At 36.6% G+C, this 17,709-nt stretch overlaps 1 protein-coding gene and 1 non-coding gene across 8 annotated transcripts in view; both read left to right on the top strand.

Annotated features, from left to right (window-relative positions):
- Window positions 1-17,709, top strand: part of HEATR5A (HEAT repeat containing 5A) — a 118,044-nt gene that overhangs the window by 83,047 nt on the left and 17,288 nt on the right. For all 7 annotated transcript variants that reach the window (XM_053889326.1, XM_053889328.1, XM_053889327.1 and 4 more), the window contains 8 exons: window positions 3,367-3,606; window positions 5,106-5,287; window positions 6,674-6,742; window positions 7,943-8,122; window positions 10,498-10,720; window positions 12,672-12,920; window positions 15,143-15,270; window positions 16,580-16,727. In XM_053889326.1, coding sequence (XP_053745301.1) covers window positions 3,367-3,606; window positions 5,106-5,287; window positions 6,674-6,742; window positions 7,943-8,122; window positions 10,498-10,720; window positions 12,672-12,920; window positions 15,143-15,270; window positions 16,580-16,727 — 1,419 coding nt within the window. The remainder of the gene's footprint in view (window positions 1-3,366; window positions 3,607-5,105; window positions 5,288-6,673; window positions 6,743-7,942; window positions 8,123-10,497; window positions 10,721-12,671; window positions 12,921-15,142; window positions 15,271-16,579; window positions 16,728-17,709) is intronic.
- Window positions 5,923-5,995, top strand: TRNAE-CUC (transfer RNA glutamic acid (anticodon CUC)). Its single transcript has one exon. It is a non-coding gene; the product is annotated as a tRNA-Glu (tRNA).

The raw sequence follows: 17,709 nt of genomic DNA, 5'->3' as shown, positions 1-17,709 counted from the left end.
TAACCATCCAGTGAGTAGGAAGTTAATATTCCATTTTGCACAAGAAAAAACAAGGTTTGGAAAGGTTAGGGAATATGTCCAAAGACATACACAGGTAGATTCAGACTTTACCCTGCATGACTTTAAAATCCAGCTTTCCATGGGGCACCTGGGTGGCTCACTCGGTTAAGCATCTGACTTAGGCTGAGGTCATGATCTCACAGTTCGTGGGTTCGAGCCCCACATTGGGCTCTGTGCTCACAGCTCAGAACCTGGAGCCTGCTTTGGATTCTTTGTCTCCCTCTCTTTCTGCTTCTACTTATGCTCTGCTCTCAAAAACCTTCCTAAACAAAAGCAAAATGAACTATTGGGACTTCATCAAGACAAAAACTTCTGCACAGCCAAGGAAACAATCAACAAAACTAAAAGGCAACCTATGGAATGAGAGATATTCGCAAATGACATATCTGATAAAGGATTAGTATCCAAAATCTATAAGAGTTTTTAAAACTCATGACCCAAAAAACAAATAATCCAGTGAAAAAAAAGGGCAGAAAACATGAATAGACATTTTTCCAAGAAGACATACAGAGGGCTTACAGACACATGAAAAGATGCTCAACGTCACTCATCCTCAGGGAAATACAAATCAAAACTATGTTGAAATACCACCTCACACCTGTCAGAAGGGCTAAAAGTAACACCACAGGAAACAACCGATGTTGGCAAAGATGCAGAGAAAGGGGGAACCCTCTTACACTGTTGGTGGGAATGCAAACTGATACAGTCACTCTGGAAAACAGTATGGAGATTCCTCAGAAAATTAAAAATAGAGCTGTCCTACCATCCAGCAATTGCACTAATAGGTATTTATCCAAAAGATAGAAAAATACTGATTCAAAGGGGCACATGCACCCCAATGTTTATAGCAGCACTATCAACAATAGCCAAATTATGGAAAGAGCCCAAATATCCATGAATGGATAAAAAAGATGTGGTGTATGTGCACAGTGGAATATTACTCAGCCATCAAAAAGAATGAAATCTTGGGGCACATGGGTGGCTCAGTCAGTTAAGTGTCTAACTTTTGATTTTGGCTCAGGTCGTAGTCTCATGTGAGTTTGAGCCCCATGTCAGGCTCTGTGCTGACAATGTGAAACCTGCTTGGGATTCTCCTTCTCTCCCTCTGTTTCTGTCCCTCCCCCACTCATGCTCTCTCTGTCTCAAAAAAAAAAAAAAAAAAAGAATGAAATCTTGCCATTTCCGGTGACATGGATGGAACTAGACTGTTAAACTAAGTGAAATAAGTCAGTCAGAGAAAGACCAGTACCTTATGATTTCAGTCATATGTGGAATTTAAGGAACAAAAAGAGGGAAATAAACCATGAGACTCTTAACTATGGAGAACAAACTGAGGATTAATGGAGGGAGGTGTGGGGGAGATGGGCTAGGTGGGTGATGGGTAGTAAGGAATGCACTTGTGAGGAGTACTGAGTGTCGTGTGTAAGTGATGAATCCCTGAATTCTCCTCCTGAAACCAATGTTACACTATATGTTAAACTAGAATTTAAATAAAAACTTTAAAAAAATAATAGTAAAATTCAGCTTCCTACTATATTTCAGTAGCTCTTAAACTCAATTACTCAAGCTTTATAATTTAATGTATTATCTGAATTACGTTGAAGAAAGGCATCATTTTTAAAACTTTGTTTTACATTCTCCACTGTCTCCCTTGATTCTTATTGCTCCTCTTCTCTTCCATTGATTTATATCTGTTCTTTCAGTTACTATGCTTTATATGTTTTCCTTTGTTGAGGCTCTCTTCTATCCCACCACTTGAGAACTTACAAGAACTTCTCCTTTGGAAGAAAATCTGTATGTGCGTAGATAAACAGGTTGATTACACTTTTCTGGTATCTCACCTATTTCTGGTATCTCCCAGAGCTTTGTTCTCGGTTTTCTTTTACCATTTGTTCTTTATCCTTTGTAGTTTGGCTTTATCCTTTCTTATTAAGAAAACACATAGGGCGCCTGGGTGGTTCCGTAGATTGGGCATCTGACTTCGGCTCAGATCATGATCTCACAGTTCATGGGTTCATGCGCCATATTAGGTTAGGTGCTGATGGTTAGGAGCATGGAGCCTGCTTCAGATTCTGTGTCTCCCTCTCTCTCTGCCCCTCCCTCACTTGTGTGCTGTCTCTGTCTCAAAAATAAACATTAAAAAAAAATTTTTTTAAACAAAAAATGAAAACACACATTTCAGTCTGTTGACTTATTACCTTAGTCTTAAGACAGGACTTTGCTATAATTTTGTGACATCTTTGCTTTCATAACACACTCAAGAAATGTTGACATACAAGATAATTTAAGGGGCCCTGGGTGGCTTAGTCGGTTAAGCATCTGACCCTTGATTTCGGGTCAAGTCATGATCTCACAGTCAGGAGATCAAGCCCCTTGTCAGGCTCTATGCTGACTGTGGAGCTTGCTTAAGATTCTCTCCCTCTGTCTCCCACTGTCCCTTTCCTGCTTGCATGTGCACTCTTTCTCAAAAAATAAAAACAATTTATTTAAAAAAAATTTTTTTTAACATTTATTTTTGAGAGACAGGCACAAGTGGGGGAGGGGCAGAAAGCGAGAGAAGGATACACGGAATTCAAAGTAGTCTCTAGGCTCCGAGCTGTCAGCCCGACACGGGGTTTGAACCCACGAACCATGACATCATGACCTGAGCTGAAGTCGGACACTTAACCAAGTGAGCCACCCAAGCGCCCCAAAAAGTAAAAAAAAGTTTAAAGAAGATATTTTAAGGGAAAAAAGGTTGGTCTCTTTTATAGCCTAGTTCAATTTGAAGTTGAGTTAAACAGAGTTAATAAGTTAACAGTTAATATAAGGAAGAAATAATTCATTCCTCACTGCTCAGGCCATTGGGAAAATATGAGACTATAAATGACAGAAATGAGCCTATCTTAAGAAAAATATTTTCAGATGTGTTTAGTAGGTTCAGGAACCTTCTTAAATCTGTTCAAAGCCCTAGTGTTAAAACAGTCTCCCTAGTGCAATCCCTCATACTCTGGATATGAGAGAATTTTGAGCCTCCTTAAGCATAACTGTCTACATACAGGGGACTGATGATTATCCTAGTATTTAGTATCATGTCTATAGTATCACGTTTAGTTTGTTAACTTTCAATATAATTGGAACAACTTTGTCATTTTGACCTGGAACAGTTCTTACAGCATTTCTTTGGATACCACTGCTGCCTGTAGTTACTAGATATGATTATATTACACTGTTGAAGGTTTGTAAGCAACAATTCTAGTCTCAATTTGAAGTCATAAATATGTCTTCCATTTGATTGTAATTACATGTATTCTCCCTTGATAAAAGATTTTACAACTGTAACTTGTGTGGATACAATGCAAGAAGAGGAAGGAGATAAAGGGGATGATGCCTCAGTTCTGACCACCAGAAATGATGACAAATCCTATCCCTTTACCAATCCCCGATGGGCCACTAGAGTCTTTGCTGCTGAATGTGTCTGTAGGATAATTAACCAGTGTGAGAATGCACACAGCGCACATTTTGACATTGCTTTAGCGCAAGAAATGAAAAAAAGGGATTCAAGAAGTAAGTGACATAATAATGAAGAGACCAAAGCATATACATAGAAATGTTGTCTGCCTATGTTTTTAATATTAATTTAAGAAGTAAAACTAGAAAGAAAGTAGTTTGTATTGTTCCAAATCAGTTATGAAACTGACTATAATATTTATATAAGCTAAAAGTTAAGCATAGTTCTAATGTTTTAACACATTTTTAATGATTAAGCTTCTTAAATAGTCATTTACTTATGTTTAATGGGCATGTGCATGAGTTAAGTTTATAATCATGTTCTTGGAAAGTAGTTTGTGTACTATTAGCTAGCTCCAAAAATTTATTTTCTGAATTATAACCTATAGTAATTTTGCTTATAGATTATTTTGGTTTCATAAATATTACCCAGAAAACGTTTGAGCATATCACATTGTAAAGTAAACCTGCTTGCAAGATCATTTCCCCCTTTTTTTGTTCAGTTTTATTGTCTGTACCTAAAGGGATCTGTGTGTGTATTATGGTTTGGTGTCTAATTTTCAAAATTCACTTAAGCACATTATGTTCAAAGACACAGTGCACATATCTAAAAGCCATGGATATATTTTTTACCAGACAAAAGAATTATATAGCAAAATGTTGCTATTGTCAGTGTGGGAGTACGAATTAGGTATCTGTGTTTTAATGATTTTTCAAGCAAGCATTTATTGAGTGATAAGCACCATGCTAGACCAATAGGTATAAAATTAGTATATCAGAGATGTTTAGTAATTCCTTTGTTCCCAATTAAAATTGTAATTGGCACTTGCTAAGATGAGTTGGTTTCTTTATTGTGACCCATAACATTCTTAAAATTAGTCCCAGATATATTTTAGGTAGAATTTAGTTGTACCCCTGAACATTTTATTGTTGGAATATTATTAAAGGATTGTCCTGTGTCCTGTAGAATTATTATACTGAAGAATGTATTGTAGGAATGAAAGGAATTCTCATTTATAATTTTATAGCTACAAATATTTTTTAATATTCCTGTTATTTGTATGTGTGCCAAGACATAGAAAAATAAGATAATCTAGTCCAAATAAAGAACCACATAAAACTGTTTCTCAAAAGAAATGTTAAGTCTTTTAGCTTCAACTTGGCACAAAGAGAAAAATTAGCTGCCTAATTCGTCAACACCCAAAGTTTCCTAAATATCTTCTAAAATGCTTTTATTGAAAAGTCCGAACAAAGTTTTTATTGATAGTACTACTAATACTCTTTTAAAGGATGCTAATTTTGCCTTTGGTTTTTGAATAGCTGTGTAATTGTTTGCTTTAGGAGTTTATTGCTGTGATTGTTTGCAGGAGCCTAGTAACTCCATCTTTAAAGTCTATGTTTAACAAACAGTAAAACAAAACAGTAAATCAAATCAGAGGTATTTAAAAGAAAGTCTAGAAAAGTCTGTGCAATCAAAGGGAGAAGAAATGATTACTTAACATAAATCTTAGTTCCAGCATATGCTTTTTCTTGATAAGACTTTTTTAATCTTGTAGATGACTTTTTGGTGCTACATCTTGCCGACTTAATTCGCATGGCCTTTATGGCTGCCACAGATCATAGTGACCAGCTCCGTCTTTCTGGCCTTGAAACACTGTTAGTTGTTATTCGGCGATTTGCAGCTATTCCAGAACCAGAGTTTCCAGGTCATGTGATCCTGGAACAGTATCAAGCCAATGTAAGCACTTTCTGTTAGAGAATTTTATTTTTTAACACCTTGGATAAAAAGTCTGTGAAAGTAATTACTACTTTTTTTTTACATAATGAGTATATGTCTCTGCTAATATGTCACCAGTATATAATCAGCATATAGAAAATGTGTATGTTTGAAGAAGAAATCTCCGAAGTAAAAGCAAAGTGGTACATAAACAGGTCTTTTATAACAGTAAAGGTTAATAGTCAAAACCTGCTAGGTAATGTGGGGGAATAAAGTACTCTGCTAATTAAATTCTTTACAAAATACCTGAATATTCCTAAGATATGCTAAATCATTACTAAATATTCCATTTAGGCTACATGCTTGTCACTCCTGGAATAGATGAGTGTTCTATCACACATTTATCCTTCCCTACCTCTCATGATTCAGAGACAGCTTTTGTGGGTTAGCATTTAGGGAGCCAGGAACAGTTTACCAGTTGACTAGCTGTCTCCATCACATCTTCCTAGCAGGAAATGCCCATGTATGTTCCAGGAGAAAGCAAAAGGAAGGGACTCGAGTTATATAGAACTGTCATATTAGAATGAAATATTACAATTCACTGTAAGGGGAGCTCTGTTATATTCTTAGCCCTCTTAAAATTGCAAATGAGTGGCACCTGGCTGGCTCAATGGGTAGAGCATGGGACTCTCAATCTCAGGGTCATGAGTTCGAGCCCCATGTTGGGCATAGAGCTTGTTTTAAAAAATTGCAATGATAGAAATATAATTACAGCTCACTGAAACTGAAGAGGAAAATTATTTTCAAGAATCGCAGTTGGCTCTGTTGTCTTGTACACCAGCTTTATTCTCAAGTTTGCTCTCTCCAAGTTGTATCAAAATGGCTCTCTCTTAGCACCCAGTCTTTTTTTTTTTTCTTAAATTTATTTATTTTGAGAGAGTCAGAGTGCAGATGGGGGAGGGGCAGAGAGAGAAGGAGACAGAATCCCAAGTAGGCCCTACACTGCCAGCACATAGCCTGACTCAGGGCTCCACGACCTGAGCTGAAACCAAGAGTCAGACGCTTAACTGACTGAGCCGTCCAGGTGCTCCACGCACCCATTCTTAAAAAGAGACCATGCTTCTGTCCCAGTATTCCCAGCAAACGTCTTCAAGGAGAGCTTTCATTACCCCTGGTTGGATCCCTGGAGTCACCAGTGCTCTCATCTCCATAGCAACAACAGGAGATAAGAGAACGTTACTCGAAGGAAAATTGAGGTGCTTTTATCTAAAAACAGATATAGTGGACAGGCAGAAAGAAACAGGTGTCCAGAATACCTATTGTAAACAATTTAAAAATATTAAAGAGATGAAGAGTTTGCGCTATCTTACTTATTGATGCTTGGTATTTCCTATCATTTGTTGCCAGGTAGGAGCGGCACTTAGGCCAGCCTTCGCCTCAGAGACACCACCTGATGTCACTGCCAAAGCATGTCAGGTAAATGGTTAAAAAGACAGAACTTAAAAAGTAAAAACCTCTCTTAGCACAGGGTATCTTAGAATACTTTAGATTTGTATTTCAAGTGAGATCGAACATTTTTTCATGTATCTAAGAGCCATTATAATCTACAGTTTTAAAGTTGCTTTTCTGGGAGTGATTGTCAGACTTTCAATATCCAGCCCTAAAGCAGAACTGACTTGAATTATTTCTAAACATAATGGAATAAACTAACTTTAGTCCATTCTTTCAACTTTCTTTTATTCACTTGTATTCACTTGTATTTGAGTACCTTGAATATTCAGAGAACTGTATTAAATGTTGTATGAGGTCTCTATTATCACTTCATTGTATTCTTGCTGTAAGTCATTAAAATCTTTTGTTAAATGAGACAGGAAGTAAATAAATAGATGGAAGGGGAAAAATTAGTTTTTTCTAGAAAAAGAAAAATACTGTGATCCAGGAAAACCTCTGATAATTGAGCAAATTGTTTGCATTGGAGAATTATTAATGATGTTTTGTTTTAAAACATTTTTAGTATCTCATTTTCAAAATAACCAAAATTTTCATTGGGGTTTTTTAAATGTTAAGTTCTTTATCTTTCAGCAGTTATCTTAATTAACCACACAATCTCTGCTTTTAAAAGAGTAAGAAGAAATAATCAAGATTGAATTTTTTTTTAATGTTTTATTTATTTTTGAGAGAGAGAGAGAGAGACAGAGTGAGCAGGGGAGGGGCAGAGGAAGAGAGAGAGGAACAGAGGATCCCAAGCAGGCTCTGCATAGAGAGTGCAGATGTGGGGCTCAAACCATGAATCACGAGATCATGACCCAGGCTGAAGTTGGACGTTCAACCAACTGAGCCACCCAGGCGCTCCAATCAAGATTGAAGATTTAATTCAAATGTTAATCCAAACATTTATTAAAGTGGTACCTTTCGTGTCTGCATTTCTCCATATTAATAACACCTGAAACTCTCTGATTTATATACTAACCAGCACTGGTTTCCTTGCTTCAACCTTAGACTTCATTCCCTTTTACAATGCTGGCTTTTGACTGGCATTATCAGCCACATCCTTTGGGTTTCCTGATAGCAAGATGATTTCATTGTCTAGATTCCTGAGATATAGGTGAGCTCTGCTGAACTTACAAGGGAGGTATTTATAATTTTTAAATGTAACTTGATTTTCTTAAAAACCAGGTTTGCAGTGCCTGGATAGCAAGTGGAGTTGTGAGTGACCTTAATGATCTCCGAAGAGTTCATCAGTTGCTTGTTTCATCATTAACAAAAATACAGGCTGGAAAAGAAGCTCTGAGTCACTTATATAATGAAAGTGCTTCTACCATGGAGATCTTAGCTGTGCTGAAAGCCTGGGCAGAGGTTAGTGTGCTTCTCCATTTATAACTGGAATTTTAGAAGTTGTTAATAAACACCGTAGGCTATAAATTGAAATTGACTGTTTAAAACACAATAAGTCCATTTTTAAGGTTAAGAAAAGATGTTCAACATGAGATTTTTTTATATATTAATTGACTTTTTAGCCAAGCATTCTAAAATATCTTTTATTGCCTGTTATCTGCTACTTTAGGCAGGGGCAGCCATGAGCTGCAAGGACTTTATAATAACCAGTGGAAATCAACTTTTATTGACATCTGAATTTTGGAAGTGTGGGTTTGCTTGTATGTTATATCAATTCTGTACATACTTCACTGTTTTTTTAGAGCTCTTTCACAGAATAGCTTTTAATTATTAAATAACAGTCATTTTCTTTTCCAAAATTAGTGAAATCTTATAGGAAAATGTTTAACTTTATTTACTGTTCTAATCAGGAAGAAAGATAAATAATTTTTAGGTTTACTACGAAAATGAGCACATATGAAAGTAGATGGAATAATATAATGCGCTCATGTATACACATCATTGGGGTTTCAGCAGTTCCCAAGCTTGGCCAGCCTCAGTTCATATATCATCTTAATGAAGGTATATAGTCTCAGATTGCAACTGAGAGAATTAACCAATATGTAAAAAAACATTTCCTCCATTAGAGCAAATTAAAACCTGAAGATTGGAGTCCATGTATTTTTGTCATTATTTGGGTTTGACAAACCTTATTTAGGAAGTAGTTCTGCCTAGAACTAATGATCTTTAACAGTAAACTCTGTATGCTTTTAAACATTTGCTGTTAGTAGAGCAAACAGAAATTTTCTCTTCTCTCTAACCTATTTTTATAAATAATTCTCTACTTATGTAGTGTTCTTTATAATAATTTTAATCTCTGGGCTCTTGCTTAAGCCCCTTATCTCCCATTCTCTCCTCAGTAAAAATAATGACTGACGAACAGATTCTGTACAACCAAGGTCCATAATCTCCTATCTAAAATCCTTGGAGCCAGATACATTTGGAATTCAGAATTTGGGGAATTTTTGAAAAGTAATACAGTACATATTCCATGTATCCCTCCAAAAAATTGAAGCAATACCATAGAATCTATAATCAAGCACATTGATATAGTTGTAGTAAAATGTTTGAATATTCACACTATGTTGAATGGAGACTATAAATCGTCTCAAATAAATTCAGTCAATTTTGCCACCAAATTAAGTATTTTTCAGTGCTTTTTAGATGTCGGAATTGTAGATAAAGGGGTAGAACATGTTATATCCTGTGTTGAATACTTTCACATTCTTGTTTTTTTGTTTTTTTGTTTTTTTTTTTTTTTGGTCTGAGAATCTGTAAACATTTCTCACTTGTATGTGCCCTGAGGTCATCTAGAAACTATTGTTATGGTAGCTTCCAATGTAGTAACACTGCAATTGTGCTTTCAAAATGTAAATGCAGGCTCATGTGTAACTTAACATGCTTTGTCTGTTACAAATCTATCTTTAGGAAATTCTTAGATATCAAAATCAAATTTATTCCATTACCAGCAGACCCTGAAAAACATTCATAAACTCAAGACCATAAAAAAAACAGATTTCAGACTTAGCTCTTTTACCATGAAATGAAAATAAAGTATCTTCTTTGCATGTTACTTCTGGAATAATGTCTAAAACATATATAGGCCTCTCTTTTTTTTTTTTTTATCTTTATTTATTTTGAGAGAGAGTGAGCGAGCACGCACAAGAGTGGGGGAGGAGCAGGGAGAGGGAGAGAGAGAATTCTAAGCAGGCTCCACGCTGTTAGCACAGAGCCCGAAGTGGGCTCTAACTCACAAACTGAGATCATGACTTGAGCCGAAACCAAGAGCCAGATGCTTAACTGACTGAGCCACTGGGGCTCCCCTACTTTCACATTTTACAGTCCTATGAACAGTCCATCTTCATTCTATTTATGTAAACTTTTTATGGTGATTTAGAAGTAACTTTGAAAGAATATTTTCAGTGTTTCAGCTTATTGCCACTCAGAAATGGCCATCTGAAGCCATTTATTGAGGTAGATTATAGGGCTATAACTAGACTCAGTGAGAAAGAGTGTTGTGATCATTTAGTTGGAGCTTTCAGGGATGTCAAAGTGCAGAATGGTGGCATAGTTGTCAAGCATTTGCTATCCCTAGTTGCATCCCATTAAAGAGAATATTTTTAGATCTTTCTGTCCCAGTTTGTGTGTGTGGCTACATGTGTATACCTTGGTATCAGAGTGCATTTGAAGTACAGCATGCTTAAAAGTAAGGTTGGTCTCCTCAGCAAGATAAAAATATTTTAGCACCTTTTTAATGGGTATAAGAGCTTCCTAATTACAAATTAACCCTTTAACAGGTCTACATAATTGCTGTAGAAAGACATAAAAGCCACAGACAACCTTTGAAGACTACCACCTGTTCAGAAGAGAGTGTCAGAAATGGGTCATATTCATCAGATGGACTGCTTGACTTGGTTCACACAGACCTGGGCACACTGAGTAGGCTCTGGCTTGCTGCGCTTCAGGATTTTGCTCTCTTAACTTTGCCTTCAGAATTTGCTTCCCAACTTCCGGTTGAAGGTAAGGGGTTTGTAATAGATGTACATAATTCCTAGAGTGACAGTAACTTTTCAGAATTTATCCCTTAGCAAGTAATATTTATCTGAAACATTTTCTGTAGAATAATTTCCATTTATAGACTAAGCATGTGAGTGTTGCTTGAGGCTAGATACCCTGAAGTTGACCTTCTAGATAATAAGGCATGCACATCTTACCTCACAAGATACTGCCATATTGCTCTCCAAAGCAGTTATAACAATTTTTTTTAAGTTTATTTATTTATTTTGAGAGAGACAGAGACCATGCAAGTGAGGAAGGGGTGGGGGGCGGGGGGGTTGCGGTGTAGAATCCTAAGCAGGCTCCATGTTGCCAGCACAGATGCCATTGAGGGGCTTGAACTCAAAAAACCATGAGATAATGATCCTTGCCAAAACGAAGAGGCAGATGCATAACCAACTGAGCCACTCAGGGGCCCTAGCAGTTAAAACAATTCATATGCCCACCAACAGCATGTTTCTGTTTCACTACATCTTCTATCATTATGTGTTGTCATACTTGATCATTTCTGCCATTAGGTGGGTATGAAATAGTTTTTCATTGTTTTATTTTGTTTTTTCATTGATTGAAAACCTTTTTTTATAGTTTTATGGGCTAAGTTTCTTCTTCCATCAATCACCTAGTCATAGGCCTTGTCCATTTTCTACTTGGTATTTGTCATGATTTTACTGACTTGTTAACCTCTTATATAACTTTGGTATCATTCCTTTATGAATGCATGCTTCCCAAGTCTATAGCTTATTCTTTCTTTATTTTTCTAAAACTAATGTAATCAGTCATTTATGGTTTATGGTTTTGTGTAACACCTGATAGGTTTTTTTTATTTAAGATCATAAAGACTAGAAGCATTACAGTTTTGCTTTTTACATTTTGGGCTTTAGTGCAGCTAGATTTATTTTGTGTGTATGGAATGGGGATAACATCTAATTTTGTAGTCAGTGATTAATACTGCATTTTATGGATTGGATATTTGGTAGCCACTTTTATTCTTCATGTTATTCCAAAATGTTGTGTGTGGGGGTTTGTTTGTGTTTTGGTTTTTTGTTTTGTTTTGTTTTTACTCTTTGATAAATTCTAAATCAGCCTGCCAACTCCTATTAGAATTTTACCTGGAATTATACACAAAGAGATAGGAGTGGTTTTTGTACTTTTCAGTAGCATCAAAATGTAAATAAACTGATTTATTGGCATAGTTGTCAGCCACTAGTGAATGACAGGCATGAATCAACATAAGTAAATCTCAAAAACATAAAGTTAGGTGAAAAAAAGCAAGTTCAAAAAGGTTACATATGGGGCACCTGGGTGGCTCTGTCTGACTTCAGCTCAGGTCATGATCTCACAGTTTGTGAGTTCAAGCCCCGAGTCGGGCTCTGTGCTGACAGCTCAGAGCCTGGAGCCTGTTTCAGATTTTATGTCTCCCTCTCTCTCTGCCCCTCCCCTGCTTGTGCTCTGTCTCTCTCTCTCTGTCTCTCTGTCTCTCTCTCTCTCTCTCTCTCTGTCTCAAAAATAAAAAAAAGGTTACATACAATATGGGGTCTTTTAAGTAAAGTTAAACACAAAATAATAGCACATATTATTTATGAATACAAACATCTATTGTGGGAGTGATTTCACACTGACTTGAAGAGAATGGTTATAGAAGAGGGATAAAAATTAGTGGTATAACTAAGTTCTAGGTTTTTTTTTTCTTTTTCTTTTTTATAAGTAATGATTTAAGAAAGGCAAAATGTTTATATTAATCTTGTAAGTAAGTAAATGGGCAGCAATGTTTGTTTCAAATACACACCACATATAAGTTCCTTAAAGAAACTTGGGATGATAGGAATGATTTGTTATCTTACAACAAAGAAGACAAAAGATGTAGTAGGAGCTAATCTCTTTTATTCCTCCTTAAACTGCTTCCGCTTTTTTGTAGGTGGTGCTTTCTACACAGCAGAGACTAGTGAAAATGCAAAATTGCATTATTACAATTCCTGGGCACTTATCCTGCATGCTACAGCATTGTGGCTTACCAGCACAGGCTTTGTGGTTGCTGACCCAGATGAAGGAGTATCTCATCTTTCAAGACCTGTAACACCTACTTCTATGTGTCAAGGTTCATCATCTGGGGCTACAGTAAAGTCACCTGAGGATGTCTGCACTGATAGATTCCATCTTATTTTAGGTCAGTAAAAGAACTAACAATCTTCTAACCCTACAAAGTTTTTCTTGAATTGTGCCTCACTGTCTATCAACTCTTGGTGGTGATTACCTCATCTTTGTTAGGTGTTAGCGATAACCTTGATATAAATGAGTGAACTTATATACATTTTACAAAATTGCAGATGTCATTAAGTCTAGAATCCCATTTACAGGCTGGCTTCAGCATCATGTTGAATGAATGATAGAAATTATAAGACAATCCTAGTTCTTTGTACATAATTTTTAAAAGATCCATGTAGATCTATACATTTTTGGGGGGCGCCGGGGTGGCTCAGTCAGTTAAGCATCCAACTTTGTAAGCTCCAGTCATGATGTCACAGTTCATGAGTTCAAGCCCCACATCAGGCTCTGTGCTGACAACTCAGAACCTGGAATCTGCTTCAGATTCTGTGTCTCCCTATCTCCCTGCCCCTACCCCACTCATGCTCGCTCACTCACTCTCTCTCTCTCTCTTTCTTTCTCAAAAATAAACATTTTTTTTAATTATAAAATTTTTAAATTTCTCTGTATATATTAAAAATATCAATATACTGAGGCAGTCTACCTGTCCCCACTGTGGGCTCCTATCTGCATTCTTAAGGATTACAAGGTTCAAGTATACTCAAAGGTACAAAAGTGCAAGCAAATATTTAAGGTCAAAGATAAATGAGATTTTTTTAGATTATGAAGTTTAATCCATTCTTTGGCTTTCCTGGAACTTCACTTTTGTAAAGTTTATTTATTTATTTTGAGAGAAAGAGAGCCCCTATGTGAGGAGGTGGGGGGAGCAAAAAGAGAGAGAGAGGGAGGGAGGGAGAGAGAGAATCCCAGGCACATTCTGTACTCACAGCACAGAGCCCAACTCATGGCTTGAACCCACGAACTATGAGATCACGGCCTGAGCTGAAATCCAGAGTGGGACGCTTAACCAACTGAGTCATCCAGGCACCCTGAGGAACTTCATTTTTAAAGTGAAATAATCTTTCTAAGATACAGTGAGTCTCTAGAATAAATGAAAGAAATGTTTCGTATTTTACCTAGTTCTTAGAAAACAACACATTAGCTCATTACCTATAAAGAAATTATTGATTAAATAAAATATAAGGGTTACAAATATAAATGATTAAATAAACTTTATGGTTCAGAAAACTTCTATTATTATTCCTTCTCAGGCCAGACATGATCAGATTTCCTATATCCTTGGGTATATTAAACTTTATTTCCGTTTGCCTTGAGATAAGAGCTTTTTAAAAACAAACTTCAGAATGAAGAAGGGCAGTTACTATGAGCATAAGCTATGCAGTTTGACTACCTCAGTTCAAATTCTTCATGTACCACATTGTAACTGACCTTGAGCCAATTAAATAACTTAAGCTCTGTGTGTTCATCTCTCTATCAAAAAGAGTGTTAGTATTAGTACCTGGGGTGCCCAGCTGGCAGTAGAGCATGAGACTCTTGATATCCTGGTTGTGAGTCCAAGGCCCATGTTAGGTGTGGAGATTACTTAAAAATCTTAACAAAGAAAAATAGTACCTACTTCGTCAGCTATGATGAGAATGAAATGAAATGGTAGATGTAAAGATACAGTGATCCATGATAATCACTCACTTTTAGTAAGGTTAAGGTTATACAACTGCGTGTTGGGGTGCCTGGCTGGCTCAGTTGGTAGAGCATGCAACTCTTGATCTTGGGGTCATGAATTCAGGACCCACATTGGTATGTGGACCTATTTAAAAAAAAACACAACAAACTACATGTTAAGTTCTCTAGTATAATTTTTTTATAATTTTGCATCTTTGAACTATTTCATAGCAACTATGCAGTAGTACACAAGCCTAATTGAGATTATTCTACATGTACCTGTGGATAAAAACAACTAACAAAGAAGACTTGCTTTATCACTTAATTGTTTAGTCTTTTTTTGTTTTGTTTTGTCTTGTTTTGTTTTTTTAAAGTCGGCTCACGCCAAGTGTGGAGCCCACCCGGGGGCTTGAACTCATGACCTTGAGAATAAGAGTCGGATGCTTAACTGACTGAGCTACATAGGCACCCCTTAATTGCTTACTCTTAAATTCATTGTGGTTTGTTTATATTACCTTTCTGCTAAGCTTATTTATATATCTTATCAAAATATAAAATGAGTTCCTTAACTTCATAAACTAAGGATCTCAAAGAAGCCTCCTTCTCTTTTTCGGTTTTCTACAGGAATCAGTGTGGAATTTCTGTGTTCCTTACGCTCGGATGCAACCATGGAAAGCATTACTGCTTGCTTACATGCATTACAGGCTCTTCTAGATGTTCCTTGGCCCAGATCTAAAATTGGCAGTGATCAGGTGATTTCTTGTTTTTTGTTAGGCTTCTGTAGATTTCAAGGAACAGGAATCAAACATGTTCAGGTTACCACAGCAAACAGAAAATGAACACAGAGAAGTAAAAAGAAAACTAAACTTCTGTCCAACTAGGTCTCAGAACTGGAATACTGTCAGTGACTGTACTGAGCCAGGAGCAGTCATGCCTCTGACGTCACTTTCTGTCCCTGCTTCTTCTGTGCTGATTTCTGCTGCCACCAGTTAACCACTCATTATAGCAGCTCTTCAGTTGAACTTAAGCGATCATGATGAGAAGAAGCTATGTTCTAATGGCCAGTATAGTAGCCACTAGCTCCGTGTGGCGTTCCCTCTTTGTATTTTTCTGCTTTGGTGCACCCTGTTCTTTATATACATCTGTATCTTCTATTCCCTTTCCCCAAGAGAGAATCTACTTGGTTCATGTAGTTACGTCTGTTACAGAATATTCCCATTGCCTGAGTTCTCCTTCCTGGTTGTTAAAGAGACTACTGGATAGCCTGTAGGTGGAGTCAGACACTAATATCTGACTCAGTTGTGAGCATGATAATAGGACCACTGTAAAAGTATGGCATTTCCTTTAACTTACTTCCCAAGAGCAACTATTATTTTTCTATGTAGACTGTAAGTTAACCTATTAACACTGTTGTTTATTAGGTTTATATTATTAATCAGCTTCCTACCTGACTTGGATTGTACTTAAATAAATTCTGAACTTTTTGTTCTTGCTTATTCTGTATGTTAAAACAAGTATAATAATGACAGATTTACTCTGTTATTTTCAAAGATGAAAGAAAGCCAACAGAGTAAGCACTAGAAGAGAAAAGTGGAAAATGAGAGAATATTTGTCCAGTGTATTTTATTCTTTAGAAAGATGTCCATTGTATGCTTATTAACTTATCACTTTTAATGTCATCCTTCTCCATCATTCTTTGTTGCTATTACTAGAAAATCTCAGTATCGGTCTGGAAATCTAGATGGCAGTGCTTGAATTCTTTTAGTCACATTTCTCATCTTGTTTTGAAAGTTTCCCTTTCCATGTTCCCACTTTAGGACCTGTGTAAAAATGATCTTTTGTCATAGTGCCATGTCCTGCAAGATTGGACAAAAACCAATCTGGAGTTGGTTTAAAGTAGAACAAGTATTACTTAACTTTATTGTACCTACACCTTTATTCTTTGTGAACAATTTGTTATATTCTCTTTTTCAATTTTTTCATGGCATTTAACATTGGTATTTTTAAAAAAGTAAGTATGTGATTTCCACTACAGTTTCCCCTAAATGTTTTCTGTGATAGGACTTGGGCATCGAGTTGTTGAATGTACTACATCGAGTAATTTTGACCCGAGAATCACCTTCTATTCAGTTGGCTTCACTTGAAGTGGTAAGACAGATTATCTGTGCAGCTCAAGAACATGTCAAGGAGAAAAGACGAAGTGCAGAAGGTGAATGTTAACCCATAATGCCAGATTAACCATATTACTATAATCAAATCAGCATTATGTCTTAAAGTCTTCTTAAGTCTGTGTTGTTCTGATAATATGTTGTGTGTAGTACAAGTAAAACCTCTCTAGGTATAACTTTATGTCCTTTCATTCACCTCTACATGTTAGCTTGGGTATTGTCAGTAGCCAAACCACTATTCCTGGGGAAAATGAGAATTTTAACAAAATACTGGAAGGGGAGAAAATATCCCTTACATTAAGTACTTACTTTAGCTGTGTTTACCAATGTACACAGAAGAACTACTAACAATTTTTTTTAATGTTTATTTCTTTGAAAGAGAGAGTGTGTGAGAGCATGAGCAGAGGAGGTAGAGAGAGAGAGAGAGAGAAAGAGAGAGAGAGAGAGAGAAAGAGAGAAAGAATCCCAAGCAGGCTCTGCACTGTTAGTGCAGCACCTGACATGGGGCTCTGTCTCAAGAACCGTGAGGTCATGACCTGAGCCAAAATCAAGTCATATGCTTAACCGACTAAGCCACCCTGGTGCCCGTGACAATTTTTTTTTTTAAGTTACTTATTTAAGTAATGTCTACACCCAGCATTGGGGCTCAAACTCACGACCCCAAGATCAAGAGTCACTTGTTCTTCCTCTTGAGCCAGCCAGGTGCCCCGTAACTACTGACAATTTTTTAATGACTGACTTTTTGCAAAGTAATTAAATTGTTTGTTTATAAGTCTAATTTGGTATTGATGAGTTTATCATTTAATATTACATTTGACTACATGAAACAGGAAACTCAATCTAAGAGTGGATTTAAAACACAAGGACTTACTCTGTCATTCAGAAGGAGCCCCAGAGTCAGGCAGTCCTGGGCTGGTCGGCACTGGAGCTGGACCTGGACCTGTCAGGTTCACATTCTTAACAGCAAGGTGTTAACCAGACAATGTTTTAAGGCTGAGAGGGTTACACAGAATTTTTTTGATC

This window comes from Panthera pardus, unplaced genomic scaffold (assembly GCF_024362965.1).
Source record: "Panthera pardus isolate Hobbes unplaced genomic scaffold, ASM2436296v1 HiC_scaffold_24, whole genome shotgun sequence".
Classification (NCBI taxonomy): domain Eukaryota; kingdom Metazoa; phylum Chordata; class Mammalia; order Carnivora; family Felidae; genus Panthera; species Panthera pardus.
This window is presented reverse-complemented; position numbering and strand designations above follow the sequence as displayed.